Below are 23,813 nucleotides of genomic sequence, written 5' to 3'. Positions count from 1 at the left end.
GGAAAGCATCTTTATTTCACTCACCCCAGCATTCAGTGGTGCTGCTTTTCCGTAATAACTGAGATCAGCCTCTACCCCATGATGTTGGAAAAACTCATTTTACCTCAAGTGTTTTAGTCTTGCATGCTTTCTAACACTACACCCGCCTCTTAAGTTTGAAGATTCCTTAAAGAAAGGCATAAAATAGCATTGTAGTGGCTCATCAGTGTTTGCGGGATGCAGGGGAAATACAGGCAAATGTTATAAAGAAGGATCCTACTTGTCTGGTCGCATCATGTCCATACCACAGCAGGTGGTGATAGATATTGCTGTATGTGCTGGATTATATGTTAAGTGCATCTGTGTACATCCATCTGGAGCTGGGCAGCACTGGAACCCATTTCTCTGGTTCTGTAGGGCTTACCTGCTTTGTAACAGCATTTCATTTTGCTTTATCTTCAGCCACCTTCTAAGTAGTAATAATAATAATAATAATAATAATAATACACAAACAACCTGTGAATCTGAGATCTGATCAGGCTGAGAGCTCAGCACTCAGCACAGAGACTCCACCTCCTTGCCCACATTCCTGGGGGCAGGAAGGGACCGCTGGCTGTCGCGCCGAAAGGCGCGGGTGGGGAAGACATCCTGACAAATGTGCTTACACTAATTTTTGTTTTCCATTTTCTTTTCCCACGGTGACAGGCAGCTACTTACTGGGCAGAGCTGGAAGTAATATTCTGAATTGCTGAAGGAAATTTTCCCTGGTTGATCAAACTCTTACGTTTTTTGTGCTGATCAAAGATTCTCTTCATGTCTTATACATCTGAAAGCACAAAAGAGTGAATGAAAAAAGAGCTATTCTTCTGTGCTGGTAGACAATGAAATGATGATTGGTGAGATTATGCCTTGACTTTACTGTCAGCACAATGTCAGTGAAGGCAACAGTACAGAGAGGGTGCATTTTGAGATATTAATACCAAATCCAGACCACTGAAAGGAACAGAAAAGCCCCCAGAAAAGAGGAGAGTGTCTGGGTTTATTATTATTTTTATAGTTTAGTGGAGAATAAAATTAATTTTTCATATTCTTGGATCATATTTTTTGCCCTGATTTTTCATCCCTTCATATTATATCTGCTTGTGTAGGCAGGAGTGGTAACCCCAGTGTTTTGCTCAGGTGAAAATCTTTTTATATATATATATATATATATATATAAATATACATCTAGTGCAGGGGATGGCAGGAACCTTCCACTGGTGCTGGTCCAAGCAAGGGGCTAGTTTTGCACAATGTTTTCACAAATGCCCTGATCTATGTAGAGGAATTAGAGGTTGCTTCTTTGTCTTATAGTAATAGTGTTGGTTTTTAAGGGCAAAGCCTAAAATACACTTTCAGGGCTCTGGGTTGGTGGGGTTTTTAATGAATTAAAAATAGATTAATTGTGCTTAGTAAAGAAGGGGCTTCTGAGCTGAGGAATCTGCAGTCTAAAGGCGTTAAGGCTTTGTTGCCAGGTCTTGGCTTGGGGATGCCAATTTCAGGAATGGGAGCCAGTTTTTCTGGTGCCTATGCCGCATGTATTCCCTCAGAAAGACACACGGATCAGCTGCAGCAGGTCTTACTGTGATGGTTTTGCCAGGAGGAAAAGCAAGACTGGAAATCAGCAGAAGAGTAAAGCCAGCACACGGGGACTAGGATGAGAGGGCTGTAGCCATGGGATCATGAAAGGACATTTTGAAGATCACGTTAGAACAACGTCTGTCAAGAATGGTTTGGTTCTAACTGATCTCGCCCTGGGGCCAGGGAATAGGGCTAGGTGACCTCCTGAGCCTCTTTTTTCTTTTACTCCACACTGGAAACAGAAAGCCCACCCTAATATGCTGTTTCCCTGTGGATTTTCTGTCCCTCTCAGCCCCGCTGTCTTTCTGTGCCAGGTAACAAGATATTTATATATACAAATGCTCTTTCGAAAGCTTATTGTCATTCTCTGCATAAGAAGTTTATGATTTATATTAAGCTAACTGGTCCTTGAGCATGTGCTGTTGTCAAGCTCTCTCCGTCTGCTCAGGAGAAAAGCACTCGGGGGCTGGCACGCAATAGCATGATCTCGGTATTTATCCTTTTGGCAGTTTGCTAATTATTCCTATTGCTATCACATCCCTGTGTGAATTTCTGTCTTTCTGCCACAGTAAATATTCTCTCCTTTTTTTTTCCTAGCAGCAGAAATGCTACTTAAACTGGAGAAGGCTGAATATCCTGCAGAGGCCCATATTGTCATTTTGTTGATGGCGATGAAACGGGCCAAACATCCTCTCTGTACCACTCAAATTGCATGTCTTTGCATTCCTGCCTTGGCCACTCGTTTTCTGGCCCATATTCTGCTCTTGTAAACATCTCCTATCGTCCCTGGGAGTGCTCTTTGTAGCACAATGCTTTGATAAAGCCAGAGCCATCAGCTGCCAAGACTCCATAAGGAGTCAGAAACAGCCACCAGATATCTCCGCTACTGTAGATGTAGCTGCATTAACAGTATCATTTCTCTTCCTAAGGACTTACTAAGCCACTAAAATCTATTATAAAATTAAGTGGCACTTTTTTCACCTGTTTTAACCGGTGCCAAATGTGTTGGAAGCCCTCCCAGATGATACAACTCCGCATGCAAAAATCTCAGTACCCTCCTAAGGACTGCAGCTGCCTCAGAGACACCATTTTTTTTCCACGGGCTGCCTCCTTCACTTAGAATAATAAGCTTTAGATGATCTCAGGGCACTGTAGATCCCCCTGCTGCACAATCCAATCTGACATAAGTGTTGTGTGGAGGGGAAGGAGGGAGAAAATCTTGCAAGCAGACACCGGACTTCCAGTCTGAGTTTTCCATTAGTACAAAGAAGAGGTTCATTGGTGAGGGCTGGGGAGATTTCATGCCTGTCTGTGTTGGAAGAAAGGCTCTCTGGACTTGATGGAGCATCTGTGCCTCAGTGGCATGCTGGAGGAAGGGGCTGCCTACAAAGCCCCACTGTGGAGCTTCCAAAAGCGAAAAATCCCCAATTCCATTCCAGGCCATAAAATAATTGAAACAGCAGCTAACTGCTGAGTGGCCACCTTTTAGTCTTGCATTAACTGTCCTTTTAGTCTTGTATTAACTATATTTTATCATTTAAGTAACACTGTATGTGAACTCTTGAGCCTGCAACTCGGCTTCAGGACAGGTATTTTAAACACCTTAAATACTCCACAGGAAGAGAGGAAAGCTGCTTTCCAAAGGAGAAGAATAGCAACCTATAGCTGTGGGTAGACCCAGTTAATCTCCTGTTATCTGTTACGATAGCCAAGTTATGCTCTTATCAGTGTCAGTCGTGTCCCTGCCAATGCAATTACAAAGCCTCATTGGCTTATATCTCATAGTGATTTTGCTGCTGCCGAATTCCCCTGGCTGGAGAGGGGCAGGGGCTCTGTCTGCAAAATGGCCTGACCCAAGCAAACCTACTCCCTGCTGCAGCAAAGCTCGTTGTTGTGATCCCTAATCATGCCTAATCCCGGCGGTTGATTCCCCTGATTATGTGTCAGAACAGGAGTGCAACCTATTTTAAAGGAGCTGTTTTCAAATCAGCAGCACATCCTCTCATTAGTTAAGGTACGAGGGTCTGACACAAAAGGTGTCTCTGAAATGTCTCTGGACTGCAGCACAGGAAGACAGCACGTGTCTGTCAGGATAACACTTAGCTCAGATTGGGCTGTTTGCCCTATTTTCTAGCTTTTTGGCTACTGTACAGATAATAGAACCCCCCTAGAGCAGAGGAAGTCTGGCACTGAGCAGGATTCTTTCGAGTGATACATGGCCCTGGTGGGTATTAATCCTAGTTTAGGCAGGTGTATGCTAGTGGTCATGGAAACTAAATATAGATTTCCATGTTAAAGGTTTAGTTTCTATAATGTCATTTTATGAAATGCCAGAGAGTCTGCAGTCTGCAGTTGTCCTGTGGTGATGGGGTTCATGAACAGCAAAAAGAAAAGCCACAAGAAATTATTAATGTTGGTTTTAGGGGATCAAGTAATTGGCAAAAAAAGTGTTTACAGAAACATTTAAGAGAAGATTGAGACTTTGCAAGTATTTCTGCATGCAAATCACTATGTTGATTTATCCAAATACTATTGAACACCAAACCAGGTCCCAACCATAACTAGAATCAAGCTGACTCACCAGATTTATTCATGACTGTTCACTTATCAGAGCAGCTTTATTTCTTCTGTTTGTAGGCATGATTCGCTTTTCTAGCCACCAGATCAGATCACAGTTGCATCTTGTCTTGTGTCAACACAAATGTGTCCCTGTCCTGTTTAAAATCATTCTTTGCTTCCTGTGTCTTCTGTAAGTTGTGTCATGGTGGGGAAATCTCCATGGGCTTTGATTTCCCCTTAGTTCTTACTTCTCCTCTACACATGTTACCGTGCTGATTTGTCTTTTCCTCATGCTGTAATTGGGCTGGTGCCACTGTGTAATTTTTAACTGTGTGCACTATCAACAGACCTCCATCTGTCTCTCCTCCACAGCTTCCCAGCCTGCCGTTATAAATATCTGCCAAATCCTTCTCCAAAGAGAGGATCACCAGATTCCAACTGTTTGCAAAATAAGAGCCACTGCCAGAAATCCTCTCCCACTGTCTGCAACCTGTGCAGAACCTGTCCCTGCTCGGTGTGAGGTGTCACTGCTGGCTCTGTAACTTATTGTCCCTCGGAAGTGTGCACTGCTGCAGAGGGCTCAGCATATTGGTCTGTTTGCTCAAATATCTCGCTGTGTGTGTCATTTTATTAGACAATAACCTTCAATAGCCATCAGGTGATAAAAACCAAACTAACTTGAGGGATGTTGGGTTTTTTCCCCTTTTAAAACACAATTCTGATTTAAAACACGGTGTGGGGTGGCTTGGTTCCAGTGTTGTTTTATAAGATGCTTTACTTGATCAGGGACTCAGTGCTTGCTCCTTTTCCAGCTGTCATTCGGGGACTGGGGACCAGCTACTGTGATCTAAATCTGGAGTAACTGATAGGACTTGTTGACTGTTCATTTGTGTTACTGAGAGCAGTTTGATCTTCCAACTCTCTATGCTTATATATCAGAATAGATTGTTAGAAGAATTAGCACCCAACAAGGCAATTTATTGATTAGATTGTGCATTCAAAAAAAAAAGCCAAAACAAATAAAAAGAAAATTTTTAATGTGGATAAAATAAAATTATGTACAAACACAGTTGGATAAAGCAAAACATATAGATTATGATTAAGTGCACTTTAACCCTGTTAAAGCCATTCTCATTCCATGGATGGCATTGATTCAGAGCTGTGTTAGGCTCCTGTGGCTTCAGTTGTCTACCTTGGGCTACAATCCTCTCACATATTAGTGTTTGCTGGTGGTATGGCAGCTTACTCTGGCTGGGCAGTTACCAAGGAACCTCTTTAGGTGCTGCTGCAGACATCAAATTAATAACAAATGTCTGTTTGAATAAAAGTCTGTCTAGCTAAAGTCAGATCCAAGGTACAAGATTCCTGTTCTGTCCATGGAATATTGTAGGAAGTCAGCAGAAAGGGTTTTTCAAGGTCATTTCAGGGTGTTTGGATCTGCTCCGTCTTAGTTCTGCAGAGCTCTGCAAAGGAACATAAGGATTGTAAAGCAGCTTGGGGGTTGATAAATCCTCCTTCCAGTCTATGTTCTGAGTAACACAGTATTTTCAAGAGACAGAGAAGTGGGTACCGTATGTGTTTGACATGGAGAGGGACCATGTGGACAGTGGCTGGAGAGTGTTTTTTTGTAGCTAAATAGGGCAAAGCACCAAAGAAACTTGGGAATTTGTTTCATGGTGTATTGTCGGGTTCACATACCGGCATTTCCATTGTCTAGATTTCACTGTGGATTTGGTGTCCAGTTTTGAAGGTTTTAGGACAATAAATTCCATGATTTCCTAGGAGGGTCTGCTACCACTTAATAACACATTATGACAGCAGAAAAATATGTACAAACAAGCCTAAGCCTGCAGGACAGCTGTACTTACTCCCAGATGAATAATATCCCCAGCCATTGCCGGGGGTGGCAGGGAGTAAAGAGAAAAGTGGAATTGGAGCGACCGGACAATCCTGGCAGTGATGTGCTGACTGCAGGGGAGCTGGGCTGGGGGGATGGCTGTGCTTGCAAGATTGAGATCTAGCCCTTATTCAAGTCTGATTTTCTGGAGCAGGATTTTCTTGTAAAGGAACAGACGTGATATGTTTTAAGTATTTGGGAGATAAAAAGCAGATGGCATTGATTAGCTAATTAGTAATATTTTCTGCAACTTATCAGCTGTGCTGATATGCGTAAAGTTTGCAAAATCTTGGGTTGAATCTTTCTCTCTTTGACTTATTGAAGAAATCAACTATTTTAAAATCTGGAGGGGAGGGAAAGTTATGTAGAAATGTGTAATTTTATGCCTAGAAGAAATCTGTTAATCTTTTTCTTTGAATTTATATTCAGGGCTTGTTCCTTTATTTTTTTAGGGGAATATGCACAGTGAGGTTGCAGGTCTCCTAACTCTTGCCTTGATTGTGTGGTGCATGATGTGGGATGCCAGAGGTTCTGCTCTTCTGTATTCCTCTTTGTGGATGTGCTCATTCCTTCCACTTTTGCATTTTTTATGGAGACAAAGCAAAACACTGCTTTTTATTTTATGCCAGGCTGACTTTTAGCTTGTGTCCTCGTGAACCCTTTGGCCACAGCAGTGCCCTAGCAGGACTTTTGCCAAGTGTTGGCCGCCTCAGTGGCCGCTACTATCACAGTGGTCAATGCTGTTTTGGCCAGAGGGGTGTTCAAGGCCACTCTGACCTTGACTTACATTGGACAATATCTTGATGTTGTCTCTATGATAGCAATTGTTCATCATTTAGGGCAAGATCAAGTGCCTTGCCATGACGTTAATATAAGAAGGAATGTCTGAGAAAGAATATCAGGCTTTCAAACCCTGTTGGGTGCATAGCAAAGTCTTCATACAGCCAAAACCCACAAGACTTACCCGGTTTCTCCAGCAGTGTGGAGAGCCCCAGGAGGGTTTGTGGGCAGATACCATCTCTAGTAGTCACAGTCGTGGGTGGACACAGCTTTGGTTTCCCAACAAACCCCATAATTAAGGCTTATTGCAAATTCTCTGGAGGTTTGAGCTGCGCACCAGCACCACCCCAAAGCCTTTGATGTGCCAAGGTCCCCATGCAGAAGCTGTATTTTAATTGCCAGCAGGTAGCAGGAGTGACGCATGAGCTGTCAGCTGGGCCACCTGTGGCAGTGGGGAATGAAAAAGAGCTTTGTTTTCCTCTTCTGGGGAACTGTCCTCCCTTGCAGATGCTCTGCAGACAGCTTTTTGCTGTGCTTATCTCCCACTGAAGATTTCAAAACAGGGCATAATGCAGGTTGAGGTGGGACCCAGGCATTGTACTGGTCAACTGCCTGAGTTGTGTTCCATCCAAAACCCATCAGGACTGAAATTGCTGCAACTGAGACAGAGATTTTTTTCTGTCTTACATAGAGCTTTGTATTTTCCATGGAGTGCAGTGTGGAAGCTTTACCCTTTCTATTTCCATCAGAATGACACTTTTTATTGTTTCTTAAACTGAAGAAACAACAAATTCTGCACCCTCTCTCAAGCACAGTCTCGTTAATGTTCTTTGAAACACGACATGTGTCGTGGCCGTCAAACTGCAATGATCCCGTTTCTTCTGAAATGAGAAAAACATGTCACTTTTGACTCCAAGTAACAGAAAAGGAGAGGCATATTCTAGATAGGAGCTGCATGGCTGCCAAAGATGAAAGAAAAATGTTATTACTTTTGGAAATTTCATAATTACGATTAATGATAATTTAATGAAATGACATTGTCTTCACCGCTATCACCAATGAAATGTTTGAGAGTGATAAAACAGATCTTGTTAAATAGAGCGAGAATCTTGAGTGGAACAGCTTTGTGACAGCAGACTGTGTGCACAAGTCTTGAATTCCCATTTTTTTGTTACAGTAGTTTAAGAAAGAAGATAAAATGAAGGCTGCATGGCAAATAATGCACACATGAGGTATTTAGAGGTCTTCCATTAAGCAAACAATTCTGAACTCCTGAATAGCATGCTGATGACTGAGCACTGTTCCTTAGAAATGCTAACCCTTCATTAAAACACTTCCCTTGTTTTCCTTTGCAGGCAAACCAGAGAACAAGAAACCCCGCCTGACTTTTTTTATTTCTCAGACTATGAGAGACATAATGCAGAAATAGCAGCATTTCATCTGGACAGGCAAGTAGAATGGATTTGCATTAGAAGAAAAGGGGAAATATTGTGATAAGTCGGTGCACTTGGCCAGCCCTGTAACTGAATTACTTTTAAAAAGTGGAAAGTCGAACAAAGGTGGGCAAATGCCATGAATAAATGAAATGGCAGATGATGAAAGGGTAGATTAATAATTAGGAAATGCGACTTGCTCTGGGAATGAGAAGCCTGGCAATAAGTAACTCTCAAAAAGAAGGAGAAGTTATATCGAAGAGAAGCTGAGAAATTAATTTCCCCTGTGATCTCGAAGTACATATGGAGAGGACCCATCTCTGGGGGAATATGTCACGTAAGTGTGAAGGGAGTCTGGCTCACCCCAATTAGCTCCAGGGCATGGAGATCTGAGTGAGATGTGGGGAGTGATGTGAGCATTCAGAGGGGAGTAATTGAGGTGGGAAGGGAGTTCTGGTTTCACAGCAAAAAGCTGGGACTGTCCCAGATCAGGAGCACATTTAGGCCACAAGTTAGTGTGAAGGAGAGGACATTGGTAGTCATCTCATGGTCCTGTCAGCTGAAAATGTCCCCCCAGGCAGAGACAGTGCAGAGGATGGTGGATACCCCAAGACTGGCAAGGGACTGCAGCCATCTCAGCCTGCCCAGATTAGGGGTGGGAATTAAAAATTAATGATTAACAGTAGGGCCAGGAACAATGGCATTTCACAGGCTGAGTCAGAACCGAAGTGTCTCTCACACTGTGAAGTACTGAGAAACATCCTTTTGAAAGCTTGAAGCTTTGGGGCAACAAATTATTTGGGGGGTTGTGTAGTATTGCTGCCTTCTGGGATGATGGTTGGGGTATGGGAACCTGTCAGCGGGTGGCACAGGGTAGATTTGCTGTTAGGAGCCATCCTGATGAGATCCTTCAAAGATCTTCTCTATTTTATGGTTATTGACCTTGGTGTTGATCCCTTCTGCTTTGTGTTTTATATTGCCATTTTAAGCAGATGGTGCTGTAGAAAAAAAGCATTAGTGGAGTTCCTACGGGGGGTATGTTAAATATCCACACACTAAGCAGGAAAAGCAGTTGCTGCCCAGTGTAGAAAATCTGAACAGCAGACAGTGGATATAAAAATCCCGCCTATGGGGAGACTTTGTATGGGGCCTTTGCTCTTTTACTATATCTAATAGCAGTGCTTAGTAGGGAGTTTTTTATGATCTATTAAGGCAGGGGAGTTTGGGGTAGAAAGAGCCTCTTCTCCCAGCCTTTGCCCGTGGGAAAATTTTTAGTCTCAGGGAGATTGTTTAGGTTGGTGTAAGGGTATTAAAACAGAGAGGAGCAGAAGGAAATAAATCAAACACATACTAAGACTGTCAGAAAAAGAATTACATGGTGTTTATGGAAGAAAGAGGCTGAAATCCCATTCCCCAAGTCACTTAAAAAATGGTGAGCAAAATGCATGTCATAACAATCATGAAGTAGCACAAAGTGAAAAAATAAATTTCCACTGTCTCTTATTTCTGGAATTGTATGTGTCTTCATTTTTATCATGGAACAATGCCCCCCATACCCTTCTGTATTTTGCTCCATACTATGTAGGCAAGTCAGAGCTCATCACATTCAGGACATATTTTGTAATATATTATATGAAGGATTATCCAGTTTAAAGTTGATGGGCTTTTTGCTCCTTAAAGACCACAGATAAATGTGCCTTCAGAGTGTAATGAAGCTTCCTAAGACCTAACACTATCATTACATTTTAATCCTTTACATAAACTACCTCTTTTCTTTCTCTTCCAGGATCCTGGATTTCCGTCGCGTGCCACCGGTTGCAGGTAGACTGGTTAACATGACAAGGGAAATACGAGATGTTACTCGTGACAAGAAGCTGTGGAGAACGTTTTTCATCTCACCAGGTAGTCTTGGAAATAACACTGTATTCTTTCTATCCCGCCGCACAGATACTTAAGGGAACGATGTGTAGATTGCTTAATTGCTCAGATATTTCTAATAAAACTGTCTCCTAGACCTTTGAATAAAAATAAATGTGGAGACATAGCTTACAAAGAAGACTGTATTGTTTTGAACTGACTGCCTTTTCCCCTTGACAAATTACCCTCAGAGACAGGCTTTTATGTTCGCCAAAGCAATGTATTCAACAAATGTTTTATGTAGAACAATTTCTAAAGCAATTTTTTTCTGTTGCTCTCAGTTTACCCTAAACCTTATTACCTGGTCCATTAGTTATCTAGACTTTTTTTCCCACTGCAGTGTGATCTGTCACTTCTGTTGGTCAGATGCATTTATTTCTGGTTTTGACTGGAGGACCAAAACCTAATTTTCTCAGTCATTTAGGTTTTATTACAACAGGAGTTTGAAAAAAAAACCAAGAAATAGATACATGACATATCCTACCTCCAGCTTGAAATCTCTGCTGGGCAGAGGGCAAACTAGAAATGATCTGAGTTGTCCCCAGTCCTCACTCTTGCTTAGAGGGCTGACCCAGAAACCAATACAACTCTATTACTCTTCACTCTTTCACAACACCTTGTGGACCCAGTCAAGGATGGAGCTCCACAGGGTGGGAACTTTACAAACATAGGATAAAACTGTGCCCTGCTCACCAAAAGGTACAACCGGAATTGGGAAAAATGGGCGAAGGGTGGGAAAAAGTATCAGCATCTCTGTAGCATCTGAGATGTTGAGATGGAGAAATAAGAGCTTTGAGTTAAGGTATGAAAATAATGCTTAAGTTTGTTCTTAGATATAGAATATATAGGTTAACATTCAACTTAAAGCATAGTGCTGTGTTCCAGTAGCTTAACTCACATTGTTTCAGCTGTGTGCAAATGTGTGCTGCTGAACTCGGGCTGTGACTTGTGTAAGAGGCAATCTGGAGCAGAAACCTCCAGAGATCTCTTCCCTTGCTCTGTGTGTGATTGGCCAGAAGCTGTTTATCCCAGATCCCTAAAGGGTCCAAAGACTTGATTACAGCTTCTCCCAATGTAACTGCAATTTATTGCCGTTAGCGAGAAACCAGAGCCCTGTTGTTGCAGTGCTTTCGCTCTTAAAATGTTTATCACACTTTTCAGATCCCCAATAAAGTCATTATTACGGCTGTTATTTTTAGCTTCGTAGTTGTGTTCAGCTCTGCAGGACACAGTTGAGCAGACATTTATTACAGTAACTTCACTTGTAAAATACGTTACATAATTACAGAAGGTTTCCTCTTGCCCCATATTATGAGCGCTCCAATTTTACAGGCACAGTTATGGTGACAGTAGTGACACTACACTGTGACAGTACACGGTGACAGTACATGGTGACAGTGCATGTTCACCAAACCTGATGGGCAGACATTTTTTTGTATTTGCATCAGTTGCTTTCCCTCCGTCTCTGTCTCTCTCTTTCTACTTTTTTTTTGACTTGGCTTTTTGTAGGCAAATAATCACACAAAAATGATGGCAAAAAATCTTGTGACTGTCTGCGTGCACAAGGTGCTTTGGCTCATTTAAAACATAAGTCATTTTATTCTCATTTTGGTAAATAAGACACGGATTAGTAGGTTTGCTTGATTTTTAATCTTCCCACGTTATATTTCAAGGCTTAGGGGTGAACTTCAATGATTTCTGAGAATTACAAAACTGTTCTCAAGTACTGAGAAGCTTACAGCAGACAGAGCAGGGCAACACAGAGTTAAGGCTGCCAGTTCAGATGAAGATCTTTATCTTGTCATTATGAAATTCCAGACATCCAAGGGATGATCCAAGCATAATCCTTTATTCAAATTTATTTAGAGGCCTCAGATAAATTCAATTAAAATACTTGATTAACTATGAATCAGGCTTTTCTGGAGAATAAAGTGCTTAAGCAATTAATTTTTTCTTTCCCTTTTACGTTTCCTAAATCAATATACTTTGCTTAAATCATGCTGGTTACTTGTCAGAGTTCTTCCCTACAAGTCCCCAGTTTAATTAGTCAGATTCTCATTAATGTATGCCCAACCTTTGTCTTGTATTTCATACTGACCTTAAAAGGCAGACATTAATTAATGCTTAATGAAAAAATAATAAAGATCCTAAATTAAGCATTTAGAAACAACTTCACAAGCCTAGCAGGCAGCTCAAGCAGCAGATTGAGGGCAGAGAAGGAAGAGGCAGGTGCAGGGGTGAGACTTGTGGTCTGGAAAGGTGAGGATGGAGAGGGAAAAGGGAGCCTGGGGAAGACTGGAAGAGGCTGATTTGTCCCCTCTGGCAGATGAAGGGCAGTTGGTTTTGATGGAGAACTGCTCACAAAGCTGAAAAGTTGAAGTATGACATATCATACTTGCACAAACCAGTCTGTGCACCTACTGAGGACCCTCTGGGACTCCCTTTCAGGTGGCTTTGTCACTGCATCTCTCTCCCCAGAGGTGCTCAGTGACAATTAATGGTCGTGCTGGCAATACATCCCTCTCCATGCACACATAAACCTCTCTTAAAATTAAACGAGCACTAAATGAAATTGATTTTATAGAACACTCTCCCCCTTGGGCTGGGAGCCCATGGTTTGCAGTGGGAACCCTCAGAGGATGGGCATTGATGATGCTCATCACTGCACTGTGTTATTCCCTGGACCAGCACAGGGATGTGTTGGTAGAAACCTCACTGCATTTCTACTCCTGGGACACCTCCCTTTGTCCCATCAGCCATGGAAATCAGGGCCAGGGAGCTGCAGGCAGTCGTACTTCAGAGCACAGCACCGAGCAGGATCCCTTCTTCCACTGGAAAGTGGTGATGGCTCTGAGCAGGCAGGTCAGTTGATGCATTAGGCTGCACTCAGAGAGGAAGCAGATTGCAGAAAAGTGCACTTCCAGGCAGTTTGGACTTAAACATGAAAAATGGAATTAGGTCAGTAATTATTTAAATTAATTTTACATCCTTTGCAGTAGGGCAGACTGCAGTAGCCCTGCTACTCTCACAAATGAATAGTAATTTGCTAGGAAGAAAGAGACATATTAATGATGTCAGCCTTCGTTTTGGAAGTAATTGAGGCAGCAGCTTAAAGAAATCAATGTTACATAGCTAGTAAGCACTATGTTTTTGTTCATATTAACCAATTCCAAGGGATTATGGATTCTTTTTCCCCTCTCAGCATACAATAGCAATTCTGAATTACCTATTATTTTGAGAAGGTAAAAGAAAGATCTTTTCATGCATAGCTTTAGTAAATATTCAGGATTCTTTCCAGTATTCCAGTTGCACAGGCTTGCTAAATGTCCTCTATTAACAGTCATGCAAAGAAATTGCTCAATGCTCAACGAAAGAATTGCTCTGCCAAGCAATTTGCTCCAAGGTATCCTCCCTTATTCCTTTTCTTCCTGAGAACTATTGTTCAGCTATCAGGATGATGCCCAGAAAATGTCTAGATGAGTACACAGACACTCTGGTTCTTAATTGTTGTAATTAGTTGGAATTTCGATCACCAGACCATGATTTTTGCGTGCATTTCATTATGAATCGTAGCCATTCCTCCTCAGATAATGAAAATCAGACATTGCAACATGGGATTCTCTTGCCTTTCTAGTGCTTTGGGGAAACAATTTTGGTTTATAATGAAGAAGAAGTTTGCATGTTGCAAACTCGCAGTATTTGAACATTTCAGCAAGTATAAACATCCCTCCCTGCCTGCTTTGCCAGCACTGCTGCTGTTGCCATTTCTACCCACTCTGCAGGAGCACAAACTCCTGGCTGTTTCTTCTTTTGCAAGTGTACTTATACAGAAACATCTTTATCTGGTGAGAGGAACATAAGGTTTGGGCAATTTTAATGGGAGGAGAAGGGCCATGCTCCAGTAGGGAGCTCATCTCCCCTTTCCCTCTTATTTTGCCTTGGGAAAGCCAAACCCTACTCTCAGCATGGGATGGCCATGAAGTGCTGGGCTTGTGTCTCTAGCTGGAATTTCACCCTCAGCCTGCTGTGCAGAATGTGGGTCACCTACTTAGGTTTCAAAGAGCCTTGCTGCTGCACCTTGTAAGTCTTAAATGAGAATTGTGGGTTTCTATATTTGGTACCTCTTTTTTTTTCCTACATTTTTAAGAAACCTTAAAAATTAATATTTCCACAGATAATTCAGGCTGCTTCATCTTACTGCCAGTATATAAGAACTAGGGTAGACATAATAAGATGTCTATTTTGTATCAATCAAGGCAGTTAATTTCATTAGCAGTAGTTTGAGATACAGCATCCTTTCACCTCCATTGTCCCCAGAAAATGGACAGAAGCTGTGGAGAGTAGGTCTGAGCCCACAGGAAGAATAACTGCTGGCAGAAAAAGCTTTGCCATTGAAAATAACTTCTCAGTTCTCAGTGAGAAATACACTTTTGGTTTTACTGCAAGTTCACTGCCTTAATGACAGGATGCATCTTGCCATTGCTGGGGGGACTGGATGCCTTGGTGCAGGCAATTGGGGCTCTGTGGGAAGATCAATACCTGGTGGATCCCGGCAGGGATGAGCAGGATGAGCGGCTGGAATGGTGCAGGCAGCACACGTGCTCCCTGCATCGCTCTGCAGCAGCAAACACCATCACTGCCACAGCCCCCGAGCCTTCCTCGAGATTTATCTGGATACCAGTGTGTGATTACTGTCAAATGATTAGTCCCAGCTGCTTTCGTTGACAATACAGAGCAGGGTTTCATTGTTCCCAAAGTTAAATTCAGAAGCAAACTATTAAACACAGTATTTATCTTCCCACTGAGCAAAATGCTGTGTTTAATACAATTCCTTTTTTTGAAAGGTCAGATTTACATAGCGAGCAGCAGAGGCTGTGATGGCACAGGGTGGGGGGCATTGCTGGGCCTTTTGCTCTTTGCAAAACTGTTATGGTGTCAGATAACTGAGCACTGGCTTCCTGCTGCCAGGTGGGAGTCAGGTCACAGATAGCCCGGAACATAAATTGTCTCAGGCGGTCAAGATAAATCCGTGTGGTTCCCTCCCTCCACAGATGAGGGGGTGATGCTGAGACAGCTGAATTGAAGCCCAAGCCCCACTGCTTAAAATCAGTAGAAACACAAACCCTGGCTGCAGCACAGGGAAAACCTGACCTTCCCACTGAGGCAGCTGGTGCTCAGGAAAGAAGGGATCTCTGTATTCCCTAACTCTTCTGCTTTAGCCTGCAGCAAGCAGCATCTGCATGTGATTTCTTGTAAACCATCCCTTGTGGCAGCCTGGAACCCCTTGAAATATTTTATCTGCAATAATTTCTTTTAAGGATATAAATCACAGATGTTTTCCCCCAGTTTTTGTTGGCTGAGAATATCCCAATCTTCCTGATGGCCCATTTGCAGCTGGCAGTACTGCCCACAGCTGCTTGGACAACTCTTTACCTTCATCCTGAGTGATGGAACAGGTTCACAGGGAGACACGAAGCCTTCCTGGTTTTGCCAGGGTGGTTAAAGGTGAAGATGAGGCACCTGTGTTAGCCCTGCAAAAGCTGTGCCAAGTCCAGCTGCCATTTTTGAAAAGGAAACCCATGAGAGGTTCTAGACTGCAGGGCACCGTGCCCAGGACTTGCCTTAGATTGGGTTTGTCTGGGTTTTGACTTTATACTTGATTTTAGACTAATGAGATGAGTGATCTGAAGGAGGCTGCTGAGACAGTCCTGGAACTGGTGGACCTGGTGCACAAGGAGAAGCTGAGGGTTGCAGATTTTTTTAACCTGGAGAAGCTGGCCTGGAGCTGTGGCTTGGACCAGAGGCCTCCAGAGTCTCTTCCAACCCAAGTTTCCCTAACTGCAGTTCATCCATTCCCGTGCAATTTGTAAAAAGGGCTTCAAAACTTGTCTTTTGCAGTTACGATATTACTGAGCTGCATAAAATGAAAAATTAGTGGGATTTCTGTTTAGAAGTGAACAGGCATATCATGGAATGAGCAGCACCAGGACTTGTGCTGGGGTTAGTAGGAAATAGCCAAGCTGAGCAGCTTATTGGCCAAGGACATGATCACTTCTCAGCTCATGGGAAATCTCAAGCTACTGTTCCTTTAATTAAGATATTAAGGGACTGTTCCCTTCCTTCCTTTTGTAATTTCTGTTCTTCATTTTCTCTTGCCTGAAGTACTTTTCTTTTAGTAATTGTCAACAAGGCTTTTGGCCACAGAGTAAATATTTCTGGACTTTGCCAGGATGTGTTTAACTGGTATGATCCAACCCTGCGAATGTAAATATACAGTTTGGGTTAGTTGTTTCTGGGCAGGGATGGATGGGTGGCCCTTATGATCAGTCACAGCAGAGGGATGTGAAAGGGCTTTCTCTAGAGCAAAGTTATCACAACTTCATGGACAAATCTGATGGATATCAATAGAGGCTTGGAAATGAAAAGCTGAGACAAACTGTCAAGTAGTAACACATCAGCCTTACAGTCCACTTATTTGGTGTAATTCCATGGTTAGCAGCCAGTCCCAGATAATGCAGCTGTTTAATACAATCAAACACATCGTGAGACCTTATGTTCCCCTACTTCTCCTTCTCCAAACACAGCTCCTTGCTGTGTTCCTCGCTCCCTCCTGTTAACTCCAGTATTGTTCCCTATCCCCTTGACTCACTTTCCCCCACCAGCACTGCACCATCTCCATGGGGCACTTGACTGGTTGTAGGTTGGGTTTGGTCTGAGGGGATGTCACAGTGATGTGCAGGGCCACGTGCTGCAGGGCATCACTGTGATGAAAACCCACCAGCTTACCCTTCTGAGCCACCAGGTCTTCTGTGGCAGGCAGGAAATCACCTCCCTCTTTTCCCAGCCCTTCCTGCCTCATTTATACTGATCCTGCTCAAAGGGAGAGGCGCTCAGAAATAATATTTGAATTTAGAGGCCTAGTGGGGAATTAGGACGCAATGTGACTTCTCAGCTTCATGTATTACCATGAGGAAAGGGCACACTCTTCCTCTAATGACATTTTATATGCATAAAGCAATGTCAAAAGAGTTGTAGCACACTGACAAGAGCAGCAGTGTGCTCCTATTCCTGTTCGTGGCCCAGCGTTGGTGGGCTTTGGGGATGAGCTGCTCTCTCTCACCTTCAGTGAATTCCCGTGGGCAGGGTGTTCCTGTAAAGAGGTGGGTGTTCCTGTTGGTACAGAAATAGGTGGTGGCGGTTTTGGGGAGGTTTTAAGGTAACACGAGTTCCAAAACCTGCTGCAGATTCTTTTTCTGTGGTTGTTGGAGTAGTGTGAGGTGTGGAGGAAGACATCTGTGTTTGGGATGTGTGCTGACAGAGTTACATCTGTGCTATTTCCACCTTCTACACACACCCCCACGGGAGCCTGCATGGTAAATAATTCTCCGTACTAAAACTGCCAGTTCTTCTCACACCAACAAGGCAACAAGTAAATGAATGAAATGTTCTCTGTTCTTAAAGAAACGAGCCAAGGTTTTGAAAAATTACTTGATTTTGGGCATGTGCCACTTGTTCAGCTGTGGGATTTGGGGTTCCAGCCTGGGGTAACAGATAGAACCCAAGGAATGTATCAGTCTGGGGGGAAAAAAAGGAGAAAGAAAAGGATTTTTTAAAAAAACATGGTTTTGGAATATATAAATAAACTGGAAATAGTCACAGAAAGCTCAGCACAGGGCGTGATCACAGCCACTGAAATGAATATCTTTCTAGTGGTTTTAGTGGAAGAAAACTATGTGTGGTAACAGGGTTTTGGATTTATTTCTGCTCCTACATACATCAGTGCTTTTATGAATTCTCAAATACTAATTTAAGGGTAGGTTTTATAATTCTTTTCCTTTATTTGCCAGCCAACAACATCTGCTTCTATGGGGAATGTTCCTACTACTGCTCAACAGAGCACGCCCTGTGTGGAAAACCAGATCAGATTGAAGGGTCCCTGGCTGCTTTCCTACCAGATTTGTCTTTAGCAAAAAGGAAAACCTGGAGAAACCCTTGGAGACGTTCCTACCACAAGCGCAAGAAAGCAGAGTGAGTAGTGGTGAGCAAAGGGAGGGCAATGGGAAAATAAACCAGTGCTGCAGTCACTGCCCTGGCTGTCCTGGCCTTGGGACAGCACCTGCATTTCTCCATCTCCTGGGAAGGGACAGGGCACTTAACATGCCAGGAGCTCCAGCTTATGCTCCTGAACCCAAAAGGACCTTCAATGGCATAATTCCCTCATGGGACAAATACCTCCAGTGGCATTGACAAGATGCAACGGGACCTGTCTTAAGTCCTATCAGAGGGAGAAAGATTCACTGCTATCAGCAGCCCTAAGCAAGTCTGAGATGTTTTCATCATATGACTGATGGTGCAGCTAGTCTCCTAAATCCTGAAGCTATTAGCCAGATAGTTTTCAATCTTGTGGTTTTCTTCCCTTTTCATCAGTCACAATCTTTCTCGGTTGCCTGCATTGCTGGAAGCAGCCTGAGGAATTTGCTGCCTCTACCTGACCCTGCCCTCAGTCCAACATGACACAACTAGATCTTTGAAAAATAACTTTTTTTTTTTGTAATTTTCAGTAAGCTTTGTATGTCACATAAAATATCAAAATATTGCCTTTTCCAGATGGGAAGTTGATCCAGATTATTGTGAAGAGGTTAAACAAACACCCCCGTATGACAGTGGGACCAGAATTCTGGATATAATGGATATGACAGTTTTTGATTTCCTAATGGGTATGTTTCATCTCTTTCAAAAATTAAATGCAACATTTAATTAGAATAAGAACCATTTCTTTCTACACTGCTTGCATAGCTCAGCAGTTTGCTAAAGCGTGGCTGAAGCTGCATTTACTGTATGTGCCGTCCTAGATGATTATGAGAAAATGCAGATTTACATGGTTATGTATTCCCATCAGTGCAGATTAAAGGAACAAAGATGTTCAGAAATGCAGAGTGATGATGAATGCAGGTCAGGCCAGTCTCCTTCACAACAGTGAAGGGCTTCACAGTTTGCTTTAGTGAGTGCTTTACCACTGTAATGTATGGCTCCTGGAGGCACATGCAAGGACTGCTCATTACTGGTGCTTTGTTTTCATCCTGCAGTGGTGTTCTCTGCTCCTTGCTCTATAAAATGTCGGGGAGAAGGGGGGGAAGAGGCATTGCTTTGCCACAAAGGAAGTTGTGGTATCTATCAGGAAGGTTTTATCTGCTTATGCAACAAAATCAGAATAAAATAATTATTAAAAACTGGATAATAGTGACACATTCCTAGCCCAGTCATTGGTTGACACTGAGACATTCTCATATGAAATCTGTTCTGCTGTAGCTCATACACCTGTAAGTTGCCAACCTACACACTTGATCTCTAGGCACATGCCAGCGTGGACATATCCTCTGCCATCGCCCCCACTGAGATTTCTGCAATAGGCTGCAGTAGGAGAGGCCAAGTCACAGCTCAGGAGCCATATGTGGCATATATAAGTAGCTCCAGACTCCTGCCATGAAGATAAAACTTATAGCTTGGCACCAATACTCTGCACATGGACCTTAAAGAGCAGGTCCCACGGCTGCCTCCCTTGGTGCCCAAAGGGGCTGTGCAGCTGTACCACTGCAGAACCATCCTGATCCCTGTGTTAGAGCCATGATACTGTTTTGGCCTTCCAGGCAGTCAGAAATTTGGACAAAGTTCTTAATAGAGGAAAACCATGATGTTTGGTCGGGGTTCAAAAAGTTTAATGCAATATTAACAAAGTCCTGTGGATTAACAGCCCTGCTTGAGGCATTTGCCTCTCCCTAAGCCAAGCCTCACATGTCACATGTGCCGTGGCTGCTTCACACACCGTGCTGACCCCAGGCTGGAGCAGCAGGGCTCATTTCCACCATCTTCCAGCATCACACACTTTGGGGTATCCATGGTAGAAGCAAATGAGCTCAGTAAATCCGTTCCTTTCCCTGCCCTTCACAGCCATCATGTGTGAGGAGCACTGGGCTTCTTGTTGAACTGGGGCCTTTGCATTGCCCTGACCTGCAGGCTCAGCAGCAAACCAGAGTGAGAATGACCTTTTTTCCTCTTTGTTCCATAGGTAACATGGATCGACATCACTATGAAACCTTTGAGAAGTTTGGAAATGAAACGTTTATTATCCACTTAGATAATGGAAGAGGGTAAATATCTTTTAATAATCTTTCGGGGGGGGAAAAAAAAAGAAAAAAGTGAGTCTTTAAAACAGCCTTTGTCACGTTCTTGCTCTTATCTTTAAATAGGTTTGGAAAATATTCCCATGATGAACTTTCCATATTGGTGCCTTTAAACCAGTGCTGCAGGTATGTTTCACCTCTGGAGTTGTTTCCTGGTTTATACAGTTGTTTCCACTAACAGGACTGAAAATGTTCAGGTGATTCTATTAATGGAGATGAGGACGTGGTGTGATCCTACCCATGGAGCCTGACTTTAGCTATCCCTGAGTGTCGGCATTGACACATTAAATGCTCTGTTGAGATCAGGACCTTGCAGGAGTGTGGCTATGAGCTGTCAGAAGAGAGGCTTGAAGACAAAATACCCACGAAAGTCAAGTGGCAAAACTTATCCCAGCTGGTTCAGGTGCTTCACCACAGCTTTCCTTGGTGCCCATGGCCAGGGTTTTCAGAGAGGGCAGGTGATATTTTGAGTTTCAGCTTTGCACAGCTGAGATGCAGGGTGAAACTCGGGGGAGGGGGGGCTCTTGAGATCCCTGCAGTGTGAGCCTGAGGAGCCTTCACTGCTGTCACCCATCCCCCTGCTCAGTGCCATGTGTGTCATTGCCAAGGTGGACATGACCCTGTGAATGCTGCACCAGCTCCAGTTGGTGCCTTTCCCAGCTGAGGAACACGAGGGCTGCCTGCACTTCAACATCGAGCTGTGCTCCAAAACCTCTCCACCTCTAAAGGCCCCTGGGGATCACTGGCCAGGTGACAATGCCAGCTGCTCATTAGGACTGTGACAGTGCCTGGTTCTCATAATTTCAGATCACATAATATGCTTTTTACACTATTAATGCAATGCTGACTGTAAGCCTTTTAGCCCTGTCAAGACCAACGGTGATGAAAATACTGATTTGCATTTTTTCCTCTCCTTTTTCTCCTAGAATAAGGAAGTCTACCTATCTGCGATTACAGCTGTTAGCCAAGGAGGAATACAAACTCAGTCTCTTGATGAAAGAATCTTTGCTAAAAGATAAAATAGCTCCGATTCTCTACCAGCCTCACTTGGAGGCGATGGACAGGCGGCTACGGATTGTCCTCAAGGCTGTTAGTGACTGTATAGAAAAGGATGGTTATGACAATGTGGTTGAAAATGACTTTAACACTGATGTTAACACTGTTACGACCGAGAGGTAGTGAAATCGCAAGACTACGTTTTTACCAGCCAAGTAAAGAAGATTCAAAGAGGAAAAAAAAGAAAAAGAAAATAAAAATAAGTCTTGCAAAAGACTGTGTATGCCACTTTGTGAATTCAGTGAATTCAGAAATGAGATATAATTGTTCCCAAAGTAGGTAAAGTGTAGACTCTGCAAAGGATTAGTTCATTAAGAAAAAATAAGTCTAATGTGATGCTTTTCATTAGTTCCTGAGGAGAGATTATGAAAAGATTCAGAAAATACTCAGATCGCTGACAGACAACAGTCTGATAGCAAAACACCTCCTGTCCTTTTTTGTATAGAAAGGAGGCCTTTACTTAATATTTTGTATTTATATATGGTATATCTATGAAACCCCAGACCTACCTACCAAATTTAACTAAGAGGGATGGCATAGTTTTGTGACTCACACTTTATTTGTGGTGACAGTCCACTTAGTATTTTGTGTTAACCCTTTAAGTGCTCTAATCCACTGTATCTTATTTAAATTGAATGCTTTTTTCCCCCCAGCTACTCAGCATTTAAAGGGTTAAGGCATTAAGAACCTTTAAAGGCAAAAAATAATAATAATTATAATAATAATAATAATAAATACAGTGGTTACCAGAAGGGAATTTCACTAATTGTGCATTGACAGGAATACTTGAATGTTGGTTTTACAAAGTGATGTAAAATGACAAGTTGTACTATTTGTCCATAAGGAGGTGGCAGCTCTTATCTTTCTAGACTATCATAGCTGAGCTGCTACTTTTCAATTTTGCTTTTGATAGTTTTGTGTAAATATATACATATATGGGTAAAAGGCTGCTTTCAGCAGCTCTAGGCTTACTTTTGCAGCATTTTTGTGGAATTGTTTGCAACGTGGTAAAAGTGCAATAAAGATATGGCAAAATGTGTAGCCATTGTGTCTAAATGGATTCATTCATCTTGTTCAGAGCAAAGCTGTGTGCACCAGCCAAGTGTCCCAGAAGTGGTTGTTTAAATTGTCATCCCCTTTTGTAGCAACAGCAAATGGAGCAGAAGTGGGGAATTGGTGATTAATATACATTGCAACTCTGATAAGGACCATGGTGTTGAAATGGCTAATCTTTCATATGAAAGCATTGTTTTGACTGTCATTTCAGCATCCCTTCCTCCTGCAATTATAGCTGTAGAAACAAGCTGTAGAGCAACACCTCTAAAAGATTATGGCTTGACATGCTGCCCAGAGGATTTAGACACATCAATGCCTCTGACTTGGGTAGCAAAAGCCCGTGCACAACCTAGAAAATCTCAGCCTAAATTAGCTAGAAACATGGTATTCTTATATTCTTAACCAAATAGTTTTGAATCATGTTCAGCTGCATTCACAGAAGATGTGTGGAGACTTTCAGCCCCAAAGCAAGCTATAAATTGAACACGTGGCTTTATTTGACTTGTGAAAACATGGTGTGGTACAGCAGGAATCCCTTATTACTCCTTTGGGTGAGGAGAGAATTTATTATGACAATATTCATCACCACTATAATTCAAAGCTGCCATTTGTTTCTTTTGATGTCTTTCTTCTCAGGGATTCATAAACATATACTTTAAAAGCTTGTAGCCGGATAGACTAAAATGTGGGCCTTTCAGCATATTAAAATTATGAATGAGACAAAGAGCTGCGATATGGGCTCACTCACTTCTCAGGTTGATATATTATCACTAAAAAAACCCCATGTCTTTTATATTTTATGGCCCATTTCAAATTCCTACGTCTCTCACACACGTAGCATACAAAGACAACAGAGTATCTCAAATTGTACAGCTGTCCATGAACTTGGAAAATTTCTGTATTATCCCATGGCTTTTTTTTCCACTTTAGAGGATCGACCGGTGATGACATGGATATCATCTGCAATACAGCACTGGCACTGCAGCACTCTCCCCCCATTAGCCAAAAAAACCTCCAAAACACAGGATTATAAAAAGGTGAGATGGGTGGTACTATCCTTGCTTTAGTCTCAATGCCTGGCTGTGGTTTTCCTGGAGGTGCAGCTTTTTCTCACAGTGAGATTGTGCCAGGACAGCTGACGGGGGCTATAAAATCACCTTCCTGGGGCTGCTCTGCTTTTTGCTCCTGTGGTCAGCTCAGCAAACCTGGTTTTCTTTTGGAAAGTAGCACTTTGGCAGACTCCTAGCTCAGAGAGGAGCAGATACAGTGGAGGCCTTTGCTCTTTAGAAGCCAGGTGTAGGTCAGGAGCTCCTGGCAGGGTGGTTCAAGCCGAAG

At 42.7% G+C, this 23,813-nt stretch overlaps 1 protein-coding gene across 1 annotated transcript in view; it reads left to right on the top strand.

Moving 5' to 3' along the window:
• FAM20C (FAM20C, golgi associated secretory pathway kinase) overlaps positions 1-21,622 on the top strand; it is a 58,431-nt gene extending 36,809 nt beyond the window's left edge. The window contains exons 5-11 of the mRNA XM_027683454.1: positions 8,191-8,283; positions 10,055-10,170; positions 18,033-18,213; positions 18,793-18,902; positions 20,252-20,333; positions 20,433-20,492; positions 21,293-21,622. Of these exons, the coding sequence (XP_027539255.1) occupies positions 8,191-8,283; positions 10,055-10,170; positions 18,033-18,213; positions 18,793-18,902; positions 20,252-20,333; positions 20,433-20,492; positions 21,293-21,545 (895 nt within the window). The 3' untranslated portion in view covers positions 21,546-21,622. The remainder of the gene's footprint in view (positions 1-8,190; positions 8,284-10,054; positions 10,171-18,032; positions 18,214-18,792; positions 18,903-20,251; positions 20,334-20,432; positions 20,493-21,292) is intronic.
• Positions 21,623-23,813: the final 2,191 nt, after the last annotated feature.

This window comes from Neopelma chrysocephalum, unplaced genomic scaffold (assembly GCF_003984885.1).
Source record: "Neopelma chrysocephalum unplaced genomic scaffold, ASM398488v2 Primary Assembly neopelma1_65, whole genome shotgun sequence".
Classification (NCBI taxonomy): Eukaryota; Metazoa; Chordata; class Aves; order Passeriformes; family Pipridae; genus Neopelma; species Neopelma chrysocephalum.
Note: the sequence above shows the minus strand (reverse complement) of the source record. Positions and strands in the feature narration are given on the sequence as shown.